The 24,939-nt window shown below is 45.5% G+C and overlaps 1 protein-coding gene across 1 annotated transcript in view; it reads right to left on the bottom strand.

Moving 5' to 3' along the window:
- Positions 1–24,939, bottom strand: part of LMX1A (LIM homeobox transcription factor 1 alpha) — a 378,306-nt gene that overhangs the window by 13,088 nt on the left and 340,279 nt on the right. The window contains exons 6-8 of the mRNA XM_029618769.1: positions 21,146–21,223; positions 12,814–12,895; positions 10,594–10,761 (exon numbers count right to left, since the gene is read on the bottom strand). Of these exons, the coding sequence (XP_029474629.1) occupies positions 10,594–10,761; positions 12,814–12,895; positions 21,146–21,223 (328 nt within the window). The remainder of the gene's footprint in view (positions 1–10,593; positions 10,762–12,813; positions 12,896–21,145; positions 21,224–24,939) is intronic.

Genomic DNA, 24,939 nt, shown 5'->3' with positions numbered 1-24,939 from the left:
TGAGCGGGAAGAGCGAAGACATCTGCTGGTTCAGCTGGAAGAGATGGCAGACACTCCAGGCCCCATTGGACAGATGACCACAGATGGGGTGCAGGCGCCTCCTGCAGGTCGTCTGGAGAAGTGTACCACAAGCTGGCATGTAGTAGGCATCACTAGTAAGCATGGTGAACCCAGTGAGCGAGATGCGCAGGAATTTCAGCAAAGTAAGCTCTTCTGCGCAGGTACCTTTTGCTGGTAAACAAGCATTCTCGGAGGGAAAAAATAAAAAATTCTGGACAAGATGGTCATGCAACACAGGAACCAGGTGCTGCAGCGTGAAATATGGTGGTGAACCTGGGTGCAGGCGCCTCCTGCAGGTCGTACAGCAAGTGTACCCAGGCTAAGCAAAAGTCTCAAGAAGGCACTTGGTGAAAACAGGTGCTAGGCCTCTAGTGGTGTGGGAAAACAAAAGTTCAAGTAAGCTGGCGCCTTCAGCAGGTCGGTAAACACAGTGAAAAAACTGGAACTGAAGTTTTTTTTTTTTCCTTTTTTAAAAAAAAATTCCTTTGGCAAAGAAAATCCAGAACTTGGCACAGGCCCATCACAGGGACATGAACGCTGGACACATGGCCTTCGCAATCTGTTGTGGAGCGCTAGGAGAGCGATCCCACTCCTGGGTGATGTGTGTCCTTGGGCCACGGCTCGACCCCAGAGGACTCTGAAGAAGTGCCGTGGGAGGCGTGGCATGCCCGAGCATGGGCTGGACGGGAGCAGGGCTGGAGTGACATGGAAGACAGGCCCTCCTCCGGACCTGCCCGCTTCGGAAGACCCAACAACGCAATGTTGGTCTTGTGAACAGTCCTCCGACCGTTCCTAGCCCTTTCGGACCTGCCGCAGGGTACGGCACGAAGCGGCAGGCCGGATGGAGGCCAGGGCAGCGAAGACTGGAACATGGATTCAGACGAGACTCAGGAATGACGTAGACTCAGGCTAGATGTGGACTCAGGACGGGGTGCAGGATCCATAGACGTGGACTTCAGGAACGAGGTGCAGTATGCATAGACATGGACGCAGGCAAGACGTGGACTTCAGGAACGAGGTGCAGTATGCATAGACATGGACGCAGGCAAGACGTGGACTCAGGAACGAGGTGCAGGATGCATAGACATGGACGCAGGCAAGACGTGGACTCAGGTCGAGGTACTGGATGCACAGAGGTGGAGTCAGGAACGAGGGCTGAAGGAAGACATGGGCACTGACCCTCAGGGCGCCCTACTCAGGCCACCCGCGGGACTGAGTCGCGGACCACCCTGTCCCATGCGCGCCCTACTCAGCCCTGGAAGGCTGGTCGCGGACCACGCAGAGAGCGGGAGAGCACAGGAAAGAGGAAGCAGGTTCGCTGCTCTCCTGGCAGCACAAGGCAAGGATATACGCTGCTCTCCTGGCAGCACAAGGCAGGTTAGGCATCAGGATCAGGAACAAGGATATCTGGAACATCAGGACTGGAACACATATACTGGAAAAGGAGACACACCTCTGGGCTGGAACATGGACATCAGGAACATCAGGACTGGATCAAGGGACAGACCTTGGGACTGGAACGGCAGGCAGACATCAGGTCTGGAACACTGAAGACATCAGGTCTGGAACACTGAAGACATCAGGACTGGAACAAGTTGACAAGAAGCTTCAACAGGAAACATGGAACACTGGACCTTGCAGAAGGCTGGAATACAGGGCATCTCCTGGAACAAGGATCACAGGAGTGACCAACTCCTTGCGAAGGCAAAGACACAATGAAAGCTGAGCCCTTTAGTAGAGCTGAGGTGGACAACGCCCAGGGAGGGGTCAGCAGGGGGCCACACCTGGCTGGCCCTAGAAGAGAAGCAGAGAAGCGCGCGCTCGCACCCTAGGAGGCTGGAGAGAAGAGCTGGAAGCTGGTGGTGTCCTCAGCCACGTGGAGGGCCCAAGGAAGCCGCGGAGCAGCCCTGGACTGGAGCTGGGTGAAGGCAGGTCACTGGAGCAGCTCCCAGCTGCACGGACAGAAGCAGAGAGAGGCAAGGCTGGCTGCGGGGGAAGGGCTGACTGCAAGAACGGCTCCATGCCGTGAAGACAGCCCCAGGAGGAGAGGTAAGACTGCAGGGAGAGTAGAGAGCTGTAGGCACTGGCAGAGAGAAGTGCTGGCTGCAGGGAACTGTGAGAGACTGCAGGCACCGGCAGGGACGGCTTCCCTGCTGGGCAAGGACCCGGGCTAAAGCAGGCACTGGGAGAGACCGCCTGCTCGCTGAAGGTCCCGGGATCGCAGCAGCACGGAAAGGCAGAGACAGCAGCCGAGGAGCAGACCACATGGCAGCAGCTGTGGAAACGGCCCCAGCTGATTCAGGGAGAAAGAAGCAGCGTCAGCAGCCCGGCTGGCTGTGGCTGTGAGAGGTAAGAACCTGCACACGCTTCTTGTGGGCAGGAGCACAACATCCATCCCGAAGACTATAGAGAAGGGATCACAAAAGAAATAATTGATCTTGAGCCACTTTAAAGTGAGGGAGGACCCACGTTTTGCTCAGTGTAATTACTGTGCCAGGGATATTAGCAGAGGCAAGAAAATGGGAAATCTAACTAATTCTGGCATTATGCATCATATTTATTTTATTTATTTATTTATTTATTTATTTATTTAAACAAATTTATATACCGTTTTCCAGTAAAATTTACCGATCAAAGCGGTTTACAGTAATACAAACCTTAAACTATTAAAGGTTAAAAATAATTTGTACTAAATAAAACTTAAAATAAGTTTCATATGAAGAAGCAACACCCAAGAGTACTGACATCTGAGAATGGTGGCAGTATCAGTCAGGGGACCCCTTTTCCAAGGCAGTGTAAAGTGGTTGAAAAGAAGCAGAGTTACCCCACACCCTCAGCCACTTCTAGCAGGCAGGTGGCAGGCCAGCAGCCCCCTGTCATGCGTCAGAAGCGACAACCCACCATGGAGGAAATGGGATGGTGGCAGGCAGCCTCAAAAGTTGTAGCCAGGAGCATTGGGGAAATGATTGCCCTTCATGACCAGCCCTTGCAGTTAGTGGAGAATGTGGATTTCAAGCCTTTGCTGAAGGTTTTAGTTCCAAATTTCAAAGTCCCCTCCAGAACCCTATTTAGCAGAAAGGTCATATCCAGCCTGTACAACCAGTGTCACAGTTGCATCCAAGTGCTGTTAGCTAAGGTAGAGGGGAATGTGCATTTCACCTGTGATATCTGGACCACCATGAATGCTGCACACTCTTACCTCTCCCTGACAGCACAGTGGTGGGACCTGGCTGAGGCAGGGGCAGGCAGCAGCTCTATTAGTGAACAAGTATCAGGGTGGAGGTGGGCTTTACTGCACACCCACCTGACGAATGAGGCCCATACATCGGCCAATATTCTAGGATGCATCAGACACATGCTTGTGGGCTGGCAGGTACACCAGAGAGACAGGAATCTTCAGGTAGGGTTCTTTGTCACAGACAATGGTGCAAACATGGTAAAGGCAATATCCGACGGGGGCTTTCCAGAACATCCGATAATTTGCACACACTCTGCACCTGGTAGTGAAGTCAGCTCTGGGATTGGAGTCCAAGCACCAAGAGAATGAATACCTGCATATGTTAATATACAAGTGCAGGAGCACAGCAGCACACTTCCACAGAAGTGTGAAGGCGGGGCAGGTTCTCCGTGAAAAGTAGACTGATTTGAGGATGCCTCACAAGCTTCTCATTCAAGACATTGGCACCCGGTGGAATTCCACCTATATGATGCTGCAGAGGTTAGTGAAGCAGCAGACATCCCCTTCATGACCTTTCTGTGGAGATGGACATAGGTGTGCAGAGTCCCCTAGGGCATCATGATTGGTTAGTCATGAGTCAGTTGGTAAAAATCCTGCAGCCCTTCAAGGATGTCACGGAGTAGCTGAGTTCCAGAAGTGCCACCTTGGCTGACATCATCCCTATAGTTAATTTTCTGGAGGAAACATTGGAGGGCTTTAAACAGGAAGAGGGAATGACAGCAGAGGTGCTGCATTGTCTGTACATTTTGCAGAAGCAAGTGCAAGAGAGATTTGGACCTTTAACATAAGAACATAGATACATGCTCGCCACAGTCTGTGATCCCCATGTGAAAGGGAAACTCATCCTACAGTCCGATTGTCTCATATTTCTGAAGAGCCTGCTGTTAGAAAATGTCTGTGAATGGGAGCGCCATAGGCAGAGTCAGATTAGGCATGAAGCAGAGGAGGAAACAGTGGGGCGGATTTTCAGCGCCCTGCTCGCCTAAATCCGCCCAAAACCGGGCGGATTTAGGCGAGCAGGGCCCTGCGCGCCGGTAAGCCTATTTTACGTAGGCCTACCGGCGCGCGCAGACCCCGGGACTCGCGTACGTCCCGGGGTTTTCGGAGGGGGGCGTGTCGGGGGGCGGGCCCGGTCGACGCGGCGTTTTGGGGGCGTGTCGGCCACGTTTTGGGGGCGGGTATGGGGCGTGGCTACGGCCCGGGGGCGTGGCCGCGCCCTCCGTACCCGCCCCCAGGTCGCGGCCCGGCGCGCAGCAGGCCCGCTGGCGCGCGGGGATTTACGTCTCCCTCCGGGAGGCGTAAATCCCCCGACAAAGGTAAGGGGGGGGTGTAGACAGGGCCGGGTGGGTGGGTTAGGTAGGGGAAGGGAGGGTAAGGTGAGGGGAGGGCAAAGGAAAGTTGGAGGGAACGGGGGGAGGCAGCGCGGCTCGGCGCACGCAGGCTATACAAAATCGATAGCCTTGCGCGCGCCGATCCAGGATTTTAGTGGATACGCGCGGCTCCGCGCGTATCTACTAAAATCCAGCGTACTTTTGCTTGAGTCTGATGCGCAAGCAAAAGTAGGCTGTTCGCGCGCCTCTTAAAATCTACCCCAGTGCGTACTTCAGAGAGTAGTGCAAGCCCAAGCAGGAGCAGCACTCTATCAGTGACAGCTAGTACTTCCTCCTCCACTTCAGTATGCCAAAGCCATGTTGCCCCTAAAACATCATCTGTTCTGGCACGGGCTAGAGTGAAAGCAGATGGCAAGGACTCTCATCCCACCCAAGCAAAGGAAACACCAGCAGAAATGTCAGTGACACAGTATCTCACAGAGCCCATAGAGACATGCAGACAGATCCGCTAGCATATTCGGCACACAAGCCCACTGTCTGGCCACACCTATCCAAAGTGGCTCAGCGATATCTGTCATGTCCACCAACCAGTGTGCCCAGTGAATGTGTATTTTCAATGACAAGGGATATCATGAGCCCTAATTGCTCAAGGCCGGCACCAGTGTTGATGGAAATGCTAGTGTTTTTGAAAATAAACATGCCTTTGCTTGGGTTTCCAGATTTTCCCTGTGAATGGCAAGATGAATAAAAGCAACTTAAAGCCTTGCAGAAGCTCCAACTGCATCATATGCTCCAGATAATATCAGCACATGTACCTGACCTCAACCGCTGTGCCTGTCCATCCAGCTCCTAAGTCACTACAAGGGCCTGACCCCAAATGCTGTGCTATCTGTCAACTGTCCAGCCTTTACGACACTACAAGGGCCTGACCTCAACTGATGTGCCTGCCCATCCAGCCCTTATGTCACTGCAAGGGCCTGACCCCAAACGCTGTGCCTGTCTATCCAGCCCTTAAGTCACTACAAGGACCTGACCCCAAATGCTGTGCCTGTCTGTCCATTGTCCAGCCCTTACGTCAGTACAAGGGCCTGACCTCAACTGATATGCCTGCACGTCCAGCCCTTATGTCACTACAAGGGCCTGATCTCAACTGATGTGCCTGTCTGAGTTTATTTCTAGTATCTCTAATTTCAGTTTCATGTATTTGTGCATCACTTCTTTACAGAATATTCTTTTTCCAGTTTTGTAACATTTGGAATGTAAGAATAAAGAAAGCTGATTTAAGATGTTTGGAGATTGCATATTTCATATACTCAATAGATTTCATGACTTTCATAATATGGGCCATTTTCCCTAAATCTTTCTTAGGTGCCAACATTAATGTTTCTAGTACTATAGAAAACTGGTGGTAGTTGTACTCTAGTTCATCCTCTGTGTTTCCATAGTTTACAGAGGCACTGTAGGCAGGCAGAGTTTTGCTGAAACATGGCCAATGTAGGGCAAGTGGATCCGAACCCATAAAAGCGGCAGTTCTCAGATAAGTATTTCAAAAAGAAAAAATGAAGTAACTGATAAGGAGGTCGGACAGAATGCTGGGGAAAACGAAGCACATAAAGGTTTTTTAAAAAAGCAATATTAAAAAAGAAAAAGTATTTAAATAAAGAATTAAAAGAATAAAACACGGGAGCTATTGAGTGGTTTGGATAGGGGTAAGACAGGCTGGCAGAGCAGAGGTTATCTGATCCCTGTGGTGTTGATAGGGGAAAGACAAAGAGGCAAGACAAAATGATGCTCAGCCCACGTATGGTGTTAGGCCAGTAGTAGTGGCCCCCAGCTCGCCAGGACCAGGTCTTCTTGGAGTCAGGTTGTTTGTGAATGCAGCCAAAAGTGGGAGGTAAACTCCATCTAAGGCTAAATACCGGCATGAGACTGATAGTTAACAAGTAGTTCAATAAAAAAAAAAGTACAGTAAAAAAAAAGCCTGGCTGCCTGGCAGGCACAGCAGCAAAAAAAGAACAAATATCTTTCTCAGCAATAGAAAATTATTTGTAGGAAACTAGCAATAGCTATTGAATTAAGATTTGAGACACTCTGAGAGAGTTCAAACAGTAAACAAGCTTCTCAGAACCCAAGAAGAAAGTGAACTGTGGTATGCTTGCTTAAGGTAGAAATACAGCAAGAAAAGCATCAGAGAGCAGTGATTGGCTGAATTATAAAAATTATTTGAGTTCAAGAGGGTGTGGAAACCACTAAGAAATTGGTCTGACCAGGGCGGCGGATCCCCCTTGGGCGGGGAATGCCTCCTACAAGGCCCCAGCCCCCGCAGGGCACATTTCCTCCATGGCAGTGAGCCACAATCAGTTCTGGCTCAGCTGGGAAGGCCTCGGGTGGGGGTAGGGGGCTCGCTGCTCTGGGGGAGCATGTTATTGCCCCCCCCTCCCCCGGCAGCAGGTTTGCTGTTTCCCCCGGGGCCGAGGGAGATGACCGCTGCTGCACCCTCCTCTGGAACCCCCCTTCCCCTTGCGAGGGGAGTGGGATGAAGGGGGATGGGGCCCCCTGCATGCGGCACGACTGTCAACTTGGACGTACTGTCCAATCGACCCATCTTGAAACATGGACCAAGCAGTCTAACACGCGTGTTAGGACCTGAAAGATGATGAACTATGCCTGGGTGGGTTGGAGCTGCTGCGGGTGCAGATCTTGGTGGTAGTAGCAAATATTCAAACAAGAGCCCCGGGGAGAGTTCCCTTTCCTTTGTGCAGGAAAGGGCTCCCTGGAATGGGTTCGCCCTGAAAGTGGAGCACGAGCCTTCAAAGTGTGGTGAAGTGGAGGAGGTTTCTATGTGAACAGTGGTTCAACATGGTTCAGCGCGTGTTAAGAGATAGGCAACACCCAGGGAGAGTTCCCTTTCCTTTGTGCAGGAAAGGGCTCCCTAGAATGGGTTCACCCTGAAAGTGTGGTGCTTCCGTTGGCATCTAGTGAGCTCTCGCTGGTCTTTTAAAATCTGGTGGACATAGCAGATATAAAAACAAGAAATTTGAAGGCCGAGGCGGAGGATGTTTGCATGTGAACAGCAGTTCAACATTGGTCAGCGGGTACTAAGAGATAGGTGACATCCGAGGAGAGTTCCCTTTTCTTTTTGCAGGAAAGGGCTCCCTGGAATGGGTTCTCCCTGAGAGTGGGGCAACAGCCTTCAAAGTGTAGTGAAGTAGAGGAGGTTCCCATGTGAACAGCAGTTCAACATGGGTCAGCGGGTGTTAAGAGATAGACGACACCCGGGGAGAGTTACCATTCCTTTGTGAAGGAACAGGCTCCCTGGAATGGGTTGGCTCCCTGGAATGGGTTGGCACCCAGAGTGGGGCACAAGCCTCGGAAAGTGTGGCAAAGTGGAGGAGGTTTCCATGTGAATAGCAGTTCAACATGGGTCAGCGGGTGTTAAGAGATAGGCATCAGGCGACACCCAGGGAGAGTTCCCTTTCCTTTATGCAGGTAGGTTGTGGTTTGATCTGTCACTTCTTCCTGAACTGGTTCACTGCCAGAAGAAAATGGCATCTTTTTCATTTGTGAAAGATAATTCAACAGAGGATGGTTTTAGAGCAATAGAGACTGCCATTTGTGAAGCAAGAACTGAGCTGGAGATTATTTGTAAATACCCAGAAGCTATTAACAGTACTTTTGCACTTCAGCTGATGACAAAGGAATTTGAAGAGCTGTCATAAATAAGAAAACTGCTACTCAAGTCCAAATCTACAATATCAACCTATGTTGACTGTGTCTAATCCTTTAAGTGAGCGGCGCCTTACAAAATGAAGGCACCGCTCACTTAAAGGATTAGACACGCGAAGACAAGAAACGATGTGCTTTTTCAATGGTGGACCCGATTAACGGACACAGCAGACATTTTACCGAGGTTCCTGAAGCAGGTAGAGTTTTGCCGAAACATGGACAAAAACTAGGCACCCAAAATTTAGGTGTCCAAAAATTAGGCGCTGAACACTGTGCCTTGAGAAGTGCACAAACTGAGTTCACTCCAAGATGCTTCAGATAGTGCACAAAAAGAAGTTCATGCATGTGTGAGCACGCACAACTGAGCGCTCTAGTAAGTGCTCCTATGCACCCAACTAGATCACAATCAGGCACACAATCTGGACACATAGCCAGGTGCACAAGCACAAACCGCCGTAACTAAAGAAGACAGTCTTATGCACAGAAAAACACGTGAAAATGCAGCCGTGGCCTATCACGCAGTGAACAAGAGAAGCCTGAGAGCGGGGACTAGATGAAAGGCTGTGCAACCTGCCAGGCTACCCACGTTTTCTAAGCTTCCCCAGAAGCGAGAATGAACATCTGGTGTGCCAAGCAAGGAGACCGGAGGGGAGAGAAATCCCTACTTCTCTCTTCCTTCTCTTTCTTTTTATTTTTTTCTTCATTAACTGAGCTGAGCCCATCCAGCTGAGTACAAAGTTGGGCTCCGGCTGCGGGGAGGGGGAGGGCCTTCACTGCTACACTCGGCTTTTTTTTTTTTAACAGCTATTTCCATGCCATCTGAAACCCAGTTACTGGACTAAGGCACTCATCTGAGGGAGGGATCCAAGGATATCACCTCATAAATTCTCAACAGAGGGAAGACCATATGTATCACCACAGGAGAGCGAGGCAAATTAATTTTCCTTCTTCTTTTCTCGTATAAAATATCTTAAGCAATCACCAGTAGGGAGGTGCACATCCACCATCTGCTGGAGACAAAGAATACTGGTGGGCTGATGTCACTGCAGGGGTACATATACCATGATGTCAGCTCTGCTCAGTTTCCATCTGCTGGTAGAAGTGCACCTCTTCATATGCTAAGAAGCATTATTTTATCTATAGAAATAAAATTGCCCATCCGATATGCCAGTAATCTTACGCATGTATGTCCTGGGTATAGAGGCATTCCTGGAGCAGAGTTGGGAAAGGGTTAAGACTTACATGCACACTTTTTGGATTTTCATGGGAAATTTGTGTGGTTTAGCGGTTGTAATTGTGTGAGGGTAGTTTTGGTGGGATACATTTTCAAAGGGAAAGCAAATGCATACTTTGCTTTTGAAAATTGGTATAACTTACTGTTGCATATTTGCTGTTTAACTTATTTGGAATGTTACAAATTACTCCCATACATATGTGGTCACTCAAAGAAATGGATCAGATTTGTTTGATCTCCTTTTGGAAAAATCATGCTGCCTTAAAATTCAGCAACCTACTAAATTCAAGATACACAGCTACCAATTCTTTTATTAGTGACTCCATTAATTTAGCCATCACTGAGGCCCAACGAACTGGATTGTAGTTATCAATTGCTTCCTCCCTATTACCACTTTTAGGATGAGGCACAATATCTGCCCTTTTCCAATCTTCTAGAACCACTCCTATCTCTAAAGAGTGATTGAACAGATCCATCACCGTTGCTGCCAGATTCTCTCTGAGCTCCCATAATGGGAAAAAAATGTATGTACATATTTTCTCAGAAGAGTGAGAACAATACCATGTAACAGAACAGTTTTATTTTGGTTGTTGGTAAAGTGTTGGAACTAATCTTTCATTTATAAATCACAAATGTCAACCTTTCCAAATTATGCAGAAAATTAGCATTTAAGGGTGAGATCACTGGAAAGAGGATGCACGTTGGGCCTCCTGCTGAGAAATTCCTTGATTTGGAATTCAGCAACAGAAACAATATATTAGCGGTAAATGTTACTGCACTCCACCAATTATGCTGTCATAACTGCCTCACAGATTTAACTTCCCATAATAAGTGATAAGCATAGATGACTTAAATACAGTCTATAGATTGACCTTCTGACTTTATTTGGATGCCTAAAATGACAAATCCATATTCTCCAATCTCCAACAAAACTCTCGGCATATAAATGAAAGGCCTTGGATGGTTATTCTAGCCCATGCAAAGAATTCCGGGGATCCAGTTACCATAGGGATGCATGTGGTCTCCAGGCATTTGAGGTGGAGTGAGTCCTTGTCGAAACGGATCAGCGTTATAGATATTCTGCTCAATGGCTAAAAGCTGTTGCTGAGGCAATGCTGTATACTGAGTCATAATTGTTTCCATACTTGAGCTGGCACCACCATTTGCTTGCCCTATAAAATGAGAGATGTGAAAATTAAGTTTATGAACCATGTCCTTGCAATAAGAAAGATCCTATTTTGGAGAGGAGTAGAGAAAATAAGCTCCCACCAGCACCTTAAAGTTCTGGAAGGTGTTTATGTGTAAGTTACAAGCAGGAAGGTCCTTACGGAAGTAGTACTACTTACAATCTAGAAAATGCCAACTTCCTGTTTTGGTTTTATTCCTAGATCTCTTCCTTTTTTGGCATAATATTTAATTTCTTATATTATTTGCACAATTTTGAAATAATTTGTATTTATTTTATATTCATTGTTTTTGGAAATCTTCAAGTTCACGTTCTGGCTGCTTAGGCTATAACCAAAGGGGGTAATTTTCAAAAGGATTCACATGTGTAAATATAACTATTATAGCAGTTTTCAAAAGCCATTTACCCATGTAAAGTGCAATAACACGGGTAAATCCTATGGACAATTCAATGGCAAATATTGTAGCAATTTTCAAAAACTCATTTACTCAGATAAAGTGCATTTACACATGTAAAACTCAATTTTAAGTGTGTAAATGCTTTTGAAAATCAGACCCAAAGAGTTCTGAGGAGGGTTCTTGCAGCACCCTGATTCATAAAGACTCCTAATGTATATAATAATTAAATATGAGGACTATTGAAAAACTAAATATGAATACCTCCTCAAGCAAAAAAATTACATCATAACTAAACTACTTAACAACTTTTAAAGCACCCGTTCCACCTATGACAAAATGAAATCTTACCATTTGTAGAAATCTCTTACAAAGTCACTTGGATGTATTTTCCTAAAATGTTCCCATTTAGAAAACATTACAATCGTAGTGGAACTGTCAAGAAAGTGGCTACCCTCCCATGCCCTTGGCTACCAATTGGTACATTTGACGAGAAATCTATTGATAGTCAAGAAGTAGTGGGGCAAAAGGGAGATAAGGAAGCACTAGATGTTTTCTTGGCTTCCAATTAATTTTGCTACAGCAGCAGTTTTTAATTTGAAATTGTTCCTCTGCTATGGGAAGGACTTTGTTCTATTCATGGCTTCATATAAGGAAGTAGTAGACTCTGTTGCTTTTAGTATCACCTGTAGTTTTCATGATTTGCTTTGCTTTTTCATCCTTCCAACTCTACTACTGCATTTTCTGCAAAACTTAAACCTTAGGTAATGATATCCACTTAGTAGGGTTGCCACCTGTCATAAGGAGCAAGCTAATTCAGTTATGGTTCTATCCTATTGCATGTAGGGAGTTGGGGTCCTGATTGTTTTAGGTAAATCAATGGGGAAATCAGAATTACAAGTCCCTGCATGCATTAGGGTAAAACCAGGACTGGATTAACCTGTTCCTTATGACATGGAGCCTGTCCCTGAGACTAATGGATCTTTATTGTTCACGGATATCAGAGAGTGTTCTCAATAATGTTGACTTCTTTCTCCCACCGCCATCTGCACCAAGATATTAGAAAGTGAAAGTGAATCAGTTGACCAAGCAAAGAGATTTTATCCCATAACATAATAAATATTGTCAGGTAAGTGCAAAAATGACCCATCCAGTTTGCCCATTCACTTTGAGTAGATGCATTTATAAATTCCCATATGCAACCCAACACCAACTCTCAGTGACTGACCTCATACCCCTTTTCCTTCCATATCTGTCGTAAGCATGCCTATTCAAGCCTGGCCATCTTCAGCTTTGATTCTTACAGGTGTTCCATGTCTTACTACTAAGCTTTACAGTGATCTTCCAGGCCACCAAGCTTACTGAGGCAGTTGTAAATTAATAAATAACAGTAAAATTGGAAAACACATATTTGTCAGTTTTATTCTGTTAATGAATTTTCATGATCTTTTTCATAAGCAACTTGTAGTCATTTCTCTTAATTTTTTATTGGCAGAGTATTTTAAGTTCTTTTCCAGATGCAGCAGATCACAGCCGCTGGGTGACAAGATATAAGTGCTGACATGAAATGTGTCCTGAAGAAGCAGAACCAGTTTGCCAGCAGAAATGTTGGCCCGGAAAAGTAAGAGATGATTTGCTCCTACCTGAGCCCATTCTCTGAGGGTTTTGCTGATCTTGCTGCTGTTGCTGCTGCTGCTGCTGCTGCCGCCTTGCAAGCTTCTTCATCTGTTAAGTACGTACAAAACAGAATGAAAACATTCCCAGTAATCTACATCATTTCATTGACTGGCTCAAAGCAGTAGGGATGTATATTCAAATAGGTTTCCAGAACGAAAAAGTCTGTTTTTGGTTTGTTCTGAATGATACAAACCAAAAACAGATTTTCTCTAAAATACCTGAAAAAATGTGGGATAGTTTCAGTTTATTTTGAAAAACACATTCAGAAACTTAAAAAGTGGCCTCCTTGAGTTCCCACTAGAGATGAGCTTCGTTTTTTACTACTGGGTTGTTTTTTGAGTCGGACGCTTCGGGGTAAAGTTCGTTTTTCCTCGGTTACTTTTTTGGAAAAACGACCAAAAACTAAACGGGGAAAAACAAAACCGGCCCAAAAAACGACACGGGAAAATGAAGCTAAAAAAACCCCACCCCAAGCATTAAAATTCACTTTCACTTTAATACATTAAAAACAACCCCCCCCCCCCCACCACCATCCTGATCCCTCCCCAAGACTTACTAGCATCCCTGGTGGTCCAGCGGGGTCTCACGAGGGATTTCTCTCTCCATGCTGTCTGACTTTCGGGCCTGTCTCTATCAAAATGGCGCCGATAGCCTTTGCCCATTCTATGTCACAGGGGCTACCGGTGCCATTGGTCAGCCCCTGTCACATGGCCATCGGCACCATCCTGTACTCCTACCATGTGACAGGGGCTGACCAATGGCACCGGTAGCCCCTGTGACATAGTAAGCACAAAGGCTATCGACGCCATTTTGATTACTGGCAGCCGACGGTCCAAGGGCAGGAGGTCACTCCCGGACCCCCGCTGGACCCCCAGGGACTTTTGGCCAGCTTGGAGGGGGGGCTCCTTCCACTTATTGGAAGGGGCCCATGGAGGCAGCCTAGCTGAGTCAGCCTTGGGGGGTGGAGGGTCAGAGGGGCCTGAAGAGGCTCTAGAAGACCCCAGGAGATCTGGTGGCAGGGAGCTGGGGAGGCCCCATTTTACTTTTGTTTTTTATTGTGGGGTTTTTTTTTTAATATTTCAATTTTGCAAATGAACCAAACCTACATAAACTTTAAAACAAATTGAAAAGTGAATATCCCTTTGAAATAGATACATGAACCAAAACTAGCTTTTTTCTTTTTTTTGTCTGCACATCCCTACAAGTACCAGTGCCTTACAATCAGACTTCCAAGAAAAATAGCACTATTCATTCAAGCCTAGTACTGATCCCAAGACTGGAAGTGGGATAGTACAGAATTGTGCTCCACACTTTCACTCCTCACTACCTTGCTGTGGCTGAGTCATTGGCCTTGTCCCTAGATGTCAAGAATATGAAGCTCATTAAACAAATTGCCACGTGACTCAATTTACCCAGGTTTACTCACTGACCACTGCAGGAACAGCATGAGAACTACTGGCACTGAATGGCTCAAATTGGTTAAAGCTGGCAAACCCTCATAGTGGGGTACAGTTAGTGAGAAGACATACACCTTCAAAGATTGCTCTCAGGCAAAAAAAAAACAAACAAACAATGTAGGTAAAATAGAAATACAAATAATTATACCCAGAGAGGAAAAGTATTATTATAGTAACCTAGAGATCAATCTTCAAAAGATTTATTTGATTAAAATAGTTTTTCAATCACATAAATCTATCTGGTTAAAAATTAACCCTTCCCCAAGTGGTCCAGCTAAAATAAATCCACACAAACTTGCTCTGCACACTGCTTTAGCAGGGCAAAAGAGAGGCTGGTTGGGGTATGCCCAGGGCAAAGTTTTCAAATGTATTATCTTAAAATAATATTCAGTGCTACCCAGCTAAATTTGACCTAAGTGTGACTGTGCAATTAATGTCCTAAATCTTCTAAACTGGTCAGTGGTCTTTGATCTAAAGCAGTCGGGATAGAGAAAGATCTTAATATATACATCATAGAAGAAAGAAGAAATAGGGGAGAAATGACAGAGACATTTAAATACCTCCAAGGTTTCCATGCACAGAAGGCAAGGCATGGAAAGGAGGCTCTAGGACGAGGTAGAAAGGGGGTAGGGTCAGGAGTAATCTGAGTCAATCTTTCTTTGCAGAGAGGGTGGTGGATGCATGGAAAGGCCTCCCCATGAATGTGGTGGAAATAAGGCCAATATCTGAATTTTAAAAAAGCATGGGATAAACAGAGGGGATTTCTGAAGGAGTGGGAGGGATTGTAAAGTTGACTAGTTGGTGTGGATGGTTAAATAAACTGAATGGTACTTTTCTGCCATCGTGTTACTATATTTCTAACCACACAAGTTTTGCCTGTCACTATGGCCAAGATTTTAGCTGACTAGACAAGGTTAAATTGTTAACATTAAGAGGTTAACCTCACTGCTCAGCAGTGTTTCAGTGTCTGCTCCCCATAGTAAGATAGTAGTTGCCAGAATCAAGTCTGTCTAGCTGCTCTGCCTCCTGTGTCACTTCAGACATGTTCCATCTGCTTTGCTCTTCTGTATCTGTTCCGAGCATGCTGAATTTTACCACTGTTCCCCTTACAATCCCGTCTGCTGATTTTAAGCATCCCTAACATTTCTCCTTCTTTTCCACGTTCAACTTCAGAACAGCCCTTATCCTCTAGCTTCCTTTGTGGGAAATATTAACTTTAAGGGGCCGATGCAATAAAAAAGTGCCGAAACTGGATGCTCAGTGTTGAGTGCCCGCTTTCCTAATGCGCACCCAGGCACCTCTCCTGGGTGCGTGATGCAATACTCATATTTAAATTAGGGGTCATGCTGCCAAGGAGGTGCTAGAATTAATTGCATGCCCCGAGTGTCTCCTTGGCAATGGGTGCCCAGGAGAGGTTGGCTGTCCACGAGATAAGAAAATGGATGCTCAATATATGAGTGTATGTTTTCTAGGGATGTGAATCATTTTTCTGACGAATGAAAATATCGTATGATATTTTCTCATCTGTCAGGTATCAGGGGGTCCCTGAAAGCGATAGGAAAACCCCACAAAATTTTCATGTGGCTTTATCGTTTTGGGGGGTGGGTGGGTAGAAAGGGCACACAGAAAAACAACCCCCAAACCCACCCCAACCCTTTAAATTGAATTATTTAGAATCCCCCACCCTTTTGACCCCCCCCCCAAAAAAAAACATTTCTAAAGTACCTGATGGTTCAGCGGGGTCCCAGGAGTGATCTCCCGCTCTCAGGTCATCGACTGCCACTAATAAAAATGGCGCCGGTGGCCTTTGCCCTTAACATGGCGCGGGTCATTCAGTGCTCCTACCATGTGACAGGGGCCGGCCAATGGCACCAATAGCCCCTGTCACATGGTAAGGGCAAAAGGCCATTGGTGCCATTTTGTTTACTGGCAGCCAACGGCCCGAGAGCAGGAGATCACTCCTGGGACCCCCGCTGGACCACCAGGTACTTTAGAAAAGTTTTGAGGGGGTCGCGAGGGTGGGGGATTCTAAATAATTTGATTTAAAGGGTCGGGGTGTTTTTTTTTTTCAGCTTGGGACAGGTAAAAAAAAAGCGTTCAGAACCACGGGAAACGAAGATTTCCTGCGGTTCTATGAACCACGATTCTGGAACCGATTCATGTCTCTAATATTTTCCTATCTAGTGCACAGCCACAGGTTCAGAAAATGGACGTTCATTAACTGAGCATCCGCTTCCCTAACCAGACCACTGGCACTCTTTTTTTTTTTAATTTTTTTTTATTTAAAAAAAATATTTTTTTAAATCTTTTAAACTTTTTATTCCTCCAACAATATCGCCACAATATTACGTTGGAGGATGTACAGAAAAGCAGTATTTTCTGCTTTCCTTACAACATTTTTTGGGCTGCTCAGAAATTAATGCCTGCTCTAGGCAGGCATTAATTTCAGAGTGTAAAAATGTGCGCATCGGACGAACATTGTTTTTTTTTTTATTATTTATACTTTATTCAATTTTCATTTAAAATCTTTAAACAAAATCAAAGAAGTAAGACAGATGTACATCTCATCACAAAATAACCAATTTTTTACAATAAAGATTCCCATCTTCATTACTATATCCATAATATGGGGGAGACTATTCCAATATCAAACTAACACAAAACAACTTCAAAATTTTCTAAAGGAGAGAGAGACTAATTGGTTTTTTATTGATCTTCGCTATTTCTCCCTACTACATCTTTATCCGATATGAATGTCTCTAAATGTAAGGGATCAGAGAAACTATATTTCTTACCCTGATAGGTTACTAAACATATGCTAGGATATTTCAAAAAGAAACTTGCTCCTAAGGCAAGTAATTTCACCTTCAGGGAGAGAAAGTGTTTCCTTTTTGCCTGCGTGGCCCGCGAGACATCAGGGAACATTAAGATTTTCTGGCCACAAAAATTGAGGTCTTTGTGTTTTAGGAAATCCTTAAACACCTTGTCCTTGTCTGCCTCTAATTGCATAGAGACAAACAAGGTAGCCCTCTTGTGGACTATATCTGTTGATTCTTCAAGAAAAGTCGAAACTCCAATACTTGAAGTTTCTACATTCTCTTCTACTCTTTCCCCAATTTTACTTGAAAAATAGAAAATTTTTGACACCACAGGGATTTCTTTATCTTCATAGAGTAAAACCTCCTTCAAATATTTTTTAAACATTTCCCAGGGTGACAAAAGTCTTGTTAAGGGAAAATTAATTAGTCGTAAATTTTTATACCTAATTATATTCTCCATATTTTCTATCTCTCTATGGATAGATAAACTATCCTTAATATGGGCAGATTCAATATTTTCTAGTAATCTGATCTTATTTGTTATTTTCCCCACATCTTCTTTTAAGCTGGTTACCTCCTTTGTATGTTCCTCTATTTTTACTATATTTGTATTTACTATGGCAGTCAAAGACTCTTTCATTTGAGAGACATTATTATTAAGAACAGACATCAGATTCCAAATATCCTTCAGGGAAATGTTATCAGGGGGATCACCAGGCCATTGTTTTGGCCTATCGGACTCCTCCGTAACTTGCCCTGATCTCAAATCTAATGAAACATTAGCTATCTTAATTTCTCCCGAGGCAGAGCCTACTCCCTTTTTTGGAGAGGTTTCTGCATCTAGAGTCAAAAAGTCCTTAGATAATAGTGTCTGTGGTTGCGGAGGAAGCGAAGGTCCTTCACCAGGACTAAAGGAGGCCGAAAACTGGTCCCCTGTAATGTCCTCATTTGGTGATCCAATCCGTCTAAAAACGTGATTGTCCATTGGGCCCCTCGATAGTATAGGTGAGATTGGGAAGCTTTTTACTTTTCTCTTCCTCCCCATGTAGCCTGGGAATGAGTAGACAGTGAAACTTCACCAATTTCTTACCTCAAATGACTTGTGGTCCTGCCTTCCCGTCCTTCTCCGGACTAAGCCGGACAAAGCCGCGCGCCCCTTACGGAGCATGCAGCTTAGGTAGCGCGCTGGCGGCGGTAGTGCGCCGCTTGCCATTTGATTTTATGCAGCAGGCGCCAGGTGATGATGTCACAGTCCCGCCTCTCTCTCTCTCGGGTTCGTCGGCGTTCCTCCGAGGCTCCAGGCAAAGCACAGGTACCACAGGTGTCACGGACAATTGGGGACGTCTCTCTCTCCTTCCCAACGCTCCCCACGAACATAGTTTTTTTTTTAATCGAGGGAGAAGAGCTAATAGCCTCATCAACATGCATTTGCATGTGATGAGCGTTATTTGTTTTGCAGTGCATTGGATGCGTGTTGTAGACACGATAATCCTCTTACGGCTTCAGTTTAAAAGCCCGCACATGAAAAAAACGATATATATGTGTGTGGCGCATTTTAAAAATGGTCCAGCCACACGCATATCTTCCAGTACATGTGGAAGTGCCGGACCATGGGAAAAGGGCAAGCTGGGGGCAGAGGCAGGGTAGGGCGGGGAGGGATGGGGGCTTGGTGGGGGCCAGCCTGGACAGAGGCCATTAGGCCCTGTCCCAGGGAAGTGCATGCCGGCAGCTGGCCAGCACGCAGAACTTACTTCACCAGCCAAGATGAAGTAAGTTCTGCAGCAATAAAAATTCTAATAGGGGGGTTAGGGGTCAGGGAGGAGAGGGGAAAAGGGTGGAAGAGTAGGTAGAGTAGGTAGAGGGATAGGGAAGTTCCCTCTCTCCACTCCTTAATTGGAGTGGAATGGGAAGAAACTGGGAATGTGCTATTAGCATCGCCACTAACTTTTTTTTAACCCCCCTCCCTTGCGTGCACAAGTCGCGACCCGCCCATACATGTGCATGCTGATATAAAATTGTTGACACGAACAAGTTATAATATCGGCGCATCTTCAAAAATCCACCTTTAATAGCATATGGAGTTGTGGATGCGCATCCAAAACATGCAGCCAACCGCTGGTTAAACATTGCGCTCGACTGAGCACACTGATTTGCATCGGCCACAATGTGAACCTTTTGGAAGCCTGCCAGATATTTAAATGCCTCTCTCATATTTCCCCTTCCCTTTCTTTCTTTTGAATTCCTTAACTTCCTTTACACAGGGAGAGTATTGCTGCTTCTGAACTATTTTGGTACCGACACTTTGCATTCAATGTTTTACATTTAGTTTAAAAGATAATTGGTTTGTATACACAATACACATAGAGTATAGGGGCCTTTCAATAAACTTTACCATGCATGGTAAGGATCTTTGTGCTTGCTAAAAATAAATGCTATGTAGGAAGTCATTCTTAGACATGCTAAAGGGTTACTCAATATGTTTGCAAAAATTTATGAGCTTGTGCCAGCAAATTAAGGGATGTGATATGCGAATGAGGGTATTATTAAATCTTGTTATGCTTACTCACCATGCTATTTTGCAAGAGCCTGCAAAACAGCGGCTTCCTGGGCCATGGAATTAACCAGCTACTGTGAAGACTCAGGCCAAAATCTCCTGTACCAAATGGCCAGATGTGAACGTGGGATTTTTGTGAAAAGCAGTGCTGTGGGCAAGAGGATTTTGCTTTCCCTCGTACTCATGAAACCACCTTCTTGGGGACTGTTGGGGTATAGAGGCAGAGGAGCTGATGACTTGGGGGAGGGGATTGTTATTTGAATGGGAGGGGGGAGTTCTGCATGGGTGGTTGTGATGCCCTGGTGAGGAATTCCGTGCTGGATTGGACCCTTGGTCTGAGATGGAGTTGTGCAACCTGCAGGCAGGAGCCCTGCAGGTCCACACTGTAAGCTGGCGGAGCTGATGGAAGCAGAGGCCCAACTAGAACTTCACTAATACCAGCCCACGTTCCCCTTAGTTTGAGCCCTCGGGTGCCGGGCTGGCTGGACTTAGGCATGAGACTCTTCGGAGATGAATGTCAGGTGAATAGGTGAAGTTGCAGGCCAGAGTCTATTGCAGGTGGAATACATGCAGAGTCAGTGTCCAGGCAATGGTCAGTGGCAGGGAGAAGACAAGCAGAGTTGGTGTTCAAGCAGAAGTCAAAGCCAGAAGTCCATCCAAGAAAGAAAAGGAATGATAAGGAGAATGGAAGACAAGGAACCAAACAGCAGGAATGAGGACACAAAGAACAGAGGAGAAGGGAGGCTGACCATGAAGAAGACAGGAACTCAAAACATGGACCAGACTGTCAACAAGGAACCAGGAACAAGATGCAGAACTCAAGAACAGGAACTTGGAACAGAGAACAAGGAACACAGGAACGCTGGAAAACAGGAATGCTGAAGCAATGCACTCTTTAGAGAAGTCAACTTATTGCAGAGGTCTCCATGAAGCACTAGGGTACATGTGCGCCTAAGTGAAACCCAGAACAGCTGGCGGCAGCATTCTTCAGATCTGTGCCTCAGGCCTGTTCAGGCGAGGTGGCTTGCTGCACTTTCATCTGAGGGGTCTGCCTAGATGCTGTGGAATTCCAGAGTTTAATTGTGCATTGAGTGAAAAAGAACTTTCTCCAATTAGTTTTAAATGTGCCACATGCTAACTTCATGGAGTGCCCCCTAGCCCTTCTATTATCCAAAAGAGTAAATAACCGATTTACTCAGGGCTGGAGGTAAGAGCACTGGTCCGTGGGACAGGGCTGCAGACTGCTGAGAGTAACTACTTCTTGATGAAGTGAGAGGGAGGGATGGGGATGCCTTGCATGGGTTTGTGAAAAGCCTTGTGAAACTGGGCAGAAGGAAATCCTGACTGCTAAGCATCATATGTTTTGGCTTCCTCTCTCTCCCAACAATGATCCCAAATTCATAAGCCCAACCAGTTACTTCTTTCCAATATTTATGCTAAGCTTTTTAAAACAATTTGATAGTTTTACCTTTGCTCTTTGATTCTGGAACCAAACCTGTACGACTCGAACGCTTAACCCTGTCTCTGCTGCCAGTGTCTCTCTTACCTTCAGAAAAAAAGAAAAAAAATTCATGGTATATTATGCATACATTAAAGCAAGGAAGAATGGGCTTCAATTACTGCAGGGGTGACCTTAAGTTGGATATCAGCCAGAGGATCTTCAAGCCCTGGAACAAGTCATGTAAGGAAATTGTAGAATCTCTGTGATGGGGGAGTGTTGAGAGTAGGTTAGACAAACATCTGTATGGGAGAGTTTAGGTACATTTGAGCCTGCTTAGAGGTAAGCAGTTGGACTTCATCAGTTATTCTCTAACATTTCCATTCAGGACCAACTTAGGAGCTTTCATCACAGAATAAAATACATTTTCCAAATCAATTTTTCCAATCACTGCTCTGATAGTATAAATGTGAGGCTCCGTGGACAGCTTTCCAAGGGATCTAGCTGGGTAACTAAGGAATTTCCCCAAGCTAAATCTCTGGAATGAAAACCATAACCCTCCTAATTGCTAAATACCCAGAATGAAAACTGTACCCTCCTTAGAGCTAATCCTGGGCTGCAAACCATCCCCTCATTATCCTGAGATGAAAACTGTCTCCATCTTTACAGTAAAACCCCAGGATAAAATCCACTTCCCTCATCATGGTTAAATCCCCAGGGTGAAACCATGCCACTTTTGTAACTATGAACCATTTTGGTTACTTTTCAAAGGAAGCCAGGTTACAAAGTGTCTGTGGAACAGACATTCCAGTGCTGTGGGCAAGTGAAAGTAACATAAGAACATAAGAAAGTGCCCTGCTGAGTCAGACCGAGGTCCATTGAGCCCAGCACTCTGGATCACAAATGCACATCAGATCCCCAATAATTGATCCATTTCTTATATATCACTCTCAGGGATAAGCGCTGACTTTTCCAAGTCTACCTGGCCAATAACTGATTAGGGACTTTTCCTTCAGGAACTTGTTGCCGTGACCACATCCTCCAGCAACAGATTCCGTAGCTTGATTGTGCGCTGAGTGAAAAAATATGTCCAATGATTTGTTTTAATTGTGCCGGTTGTTAGCTTCATGGAGTGTCCCCTAGTCCTGGGGTTATCTAACAGGGTAAATAACTGTTTCCTAATTACCAGTTCCACCCCACTCATGATTTCATACATTTTAATCATATCCTCTCTGTTGTCTCTTTTCCAAGCTAAGAAGCCCTAAATAGCCTTTCTCCATAAGGGAGATTTTCCATCCCCTTTATTATTGTTGTTGCCCTTCCATGTTTGCTATGTCTTTTTTTGACATGGAATGACCAAAAATGCACACAATATTCAATGTGAGGTCACACCATGGATCTATACAAAGGCATTATGATATTCTCTGTTTTGTTCTCTTTTCCTTTCAAAATAATTCCTAACATTCTATTTAACGTTTTGACTGCTGCCATACACTGAACTGAAGATTTCAAAGCATTATCCACATGGACTCTGAGGTTCTTTTTCCTGGGTAGTGACTGCTAACATTGCACCTAGCATCATGTCCATGTAGTTGGGATTATTTTTCCCTATCAGCATTAGTCTGCATTTGTGCATATTAAACTACTTCTGTCATTTAGAAGCTCAGTCCTTCTGCAGTTCTTCACATTCAGCTGCCATTTTAATGACTCAAAACAATTTTGCGTCATCTGCAAAGTTGGACCTAGATTTATCAAATTGCTATAAATATAGCGAAAATAGTAGGGATGTGCATTCGTTTTTCACGAATTAGAAAATGTCAACAATATTGTCTAATTCGTGATTGTTCTTTGGCCCCGAAAAACAAATCATATTTTGCCAAAAATTTGGTGAAAATTTGTATTTCGTGTTATTGTGCACTGACAGGGCTACTGCACACTAGAGATGTGCTTCGATTTTTTCTACCGGGTCATTTTTTGACTCAGATACTTCATGGTAAAGTTCTTTTTTTTTCGTTTAGTTTTTTTGAAAACCGAAAAAAACTGAAACAGGAAAAACCCGAAACTGGCCCAGAAAAACGACGCGGGGAAATGAAGCTAAAAAAAAACCCACCCCAAGCACTTAAATTCATTTTAATACATTACATACACCCCCCCTACCATCCCGATCCCTCCCCAAGATCTTGTGCTCCTACCACGTGACAGGGGCTATAGGCGCCATTTTGATTACTGGCAGCCAACAACGAAATCGCTCCCGGACCCCCGCTGGACCCCCAGGGACTTTTGGCCAGCTTGGGGGGTGAGGCCCCCCAAGCTGGCCAAAAGTCCCTGGGGGTCCAGCGGGTGTCCCGGAGTGATCTCCTGCCCTTGGGCCATCAGCTGCCAGTATTCAAAATGGCACCGATAGCCTTTGCCCATACTATGTCACAGGGCCTACTGGTGCCATTGGTCAGCCCCTGTCACATGGTAGGAGCACAAGATTGCGCTGATGGCCATGTGACAGGGGCTGACCAATGGCGCCGGTAGCCCGTGTGACATAGTAGTTCAGAGGCTATCGGCATCATTTTGAGCGAGGCTGGCATGCCGGGCACGGAGGGACAAATGGCTCCCGGGACCCCGCTGGACCACCAGGGATGTTAGTAAGTCTTGGGGAGGGATCAGGATGGGGGGCTTGTATTATAGTTAATCTAGATGTGTGAGGATCAAGACAAACTGTGGCTGACAATCTGGATGATGCCTCATTAACTGGCCACATGTGATCGTGCAGCAACAGAAATGTGGACACTTCAAGCTTGTAAAAAACCAGTCAGATTTTAATAGCTCCCAATAGGAGGTTAGGAACAGGGCCATTTTGAAATTCAACACATAGAAAGTGTATGGTGCCTGCTCACACACCAAGCTTTAGGGCCGGAACATTGTTTGCCATCACAAGATTTGCAGGCCTGTGCAGCATGAGGAGAAAAAGCCAGGCCCTGGGGCAATGGCCTGCAGACATAACTGTTCAAGGCAATTGTCATGTCAGTTATGCTTTTCCTCCCCCTTTCCACCACCCATGTCCATGCCATTTGCCACAAACACATTGCCAGAGATGTAAAATAGAAAGAAGCGTCTCTCTTACCTATGAGCCAACTGTCACCGTCAGACCTCAAAATTTTCACACAGGTCTGATTGCCTTAGTATAAAGGAATTGTGCACTGCTCCCGGGTACCTGGCCACCACATTTAGGATGCACATTGAAGCATCACAGAACACTTGCATGTTGATGGAGTGGAAGAGCTTTCTGTTGCAGTACATCTACTCCCTGTCACGGGGTGGAATGATGACCACGTGAGTGCAGTCGATAGGTCCAAGAACATTGGGAAAGTTGGCGAATGCATAAAACCTTTTTTCAAGTCCATCAAGTTCTGCCTGTCCTGAGGAAATGATATGTAGCAATTAATGCAGCCAGAGACTGCTATGATGACCTGGTCCAGAGAGCGAGAAAAAGTGGTTTTGGGAAATTCTCCCCATTTGGAAGGAGCCGGTTGCCATGAAATGCAGAGTGGCCAATAGTTTGGTGAGGTCAGGCACAGTGTGGGACCTTTGTGTTGCTGGATCCAAATCCCCTCAGAATTTTTCATTAAATTCCAGGAAAGCCCAAGAACTGAGGCAATACCTGCAAACCACATAGTCCTCTGGAATGCCCAGCAAGGATGTTCATGGAGGGAAGATGCACTCCCATGTGCAGAAGGAAAACATTTGTTTCAATTTGGTTTTCATTTCGCAGGGACCCAAATTTGTTGCATTAGTTTCATAGGGGGGGGGGGGGGGAACCAATTCGTTTGTTC

Source organism: Rhinatrema bivittatum, chromosome 10 (assembly GCF_901001135.1).
Source record: "Rhinatrema bivittatum chromosome 10, aRhiBiv1.1, whole genome shotgun sequence".
Taxonomy (NCBI): domain Eukaryota; kingdom Metazoa; phylum Chordata; class Amphibia; order Gymnophiona; family Rhinatrematidae; genus Rhinatrema; species Rhinatrema bivittatum.
This window is presented reverse-complemented; position numbering and strand designations above follow the sequence as displayed.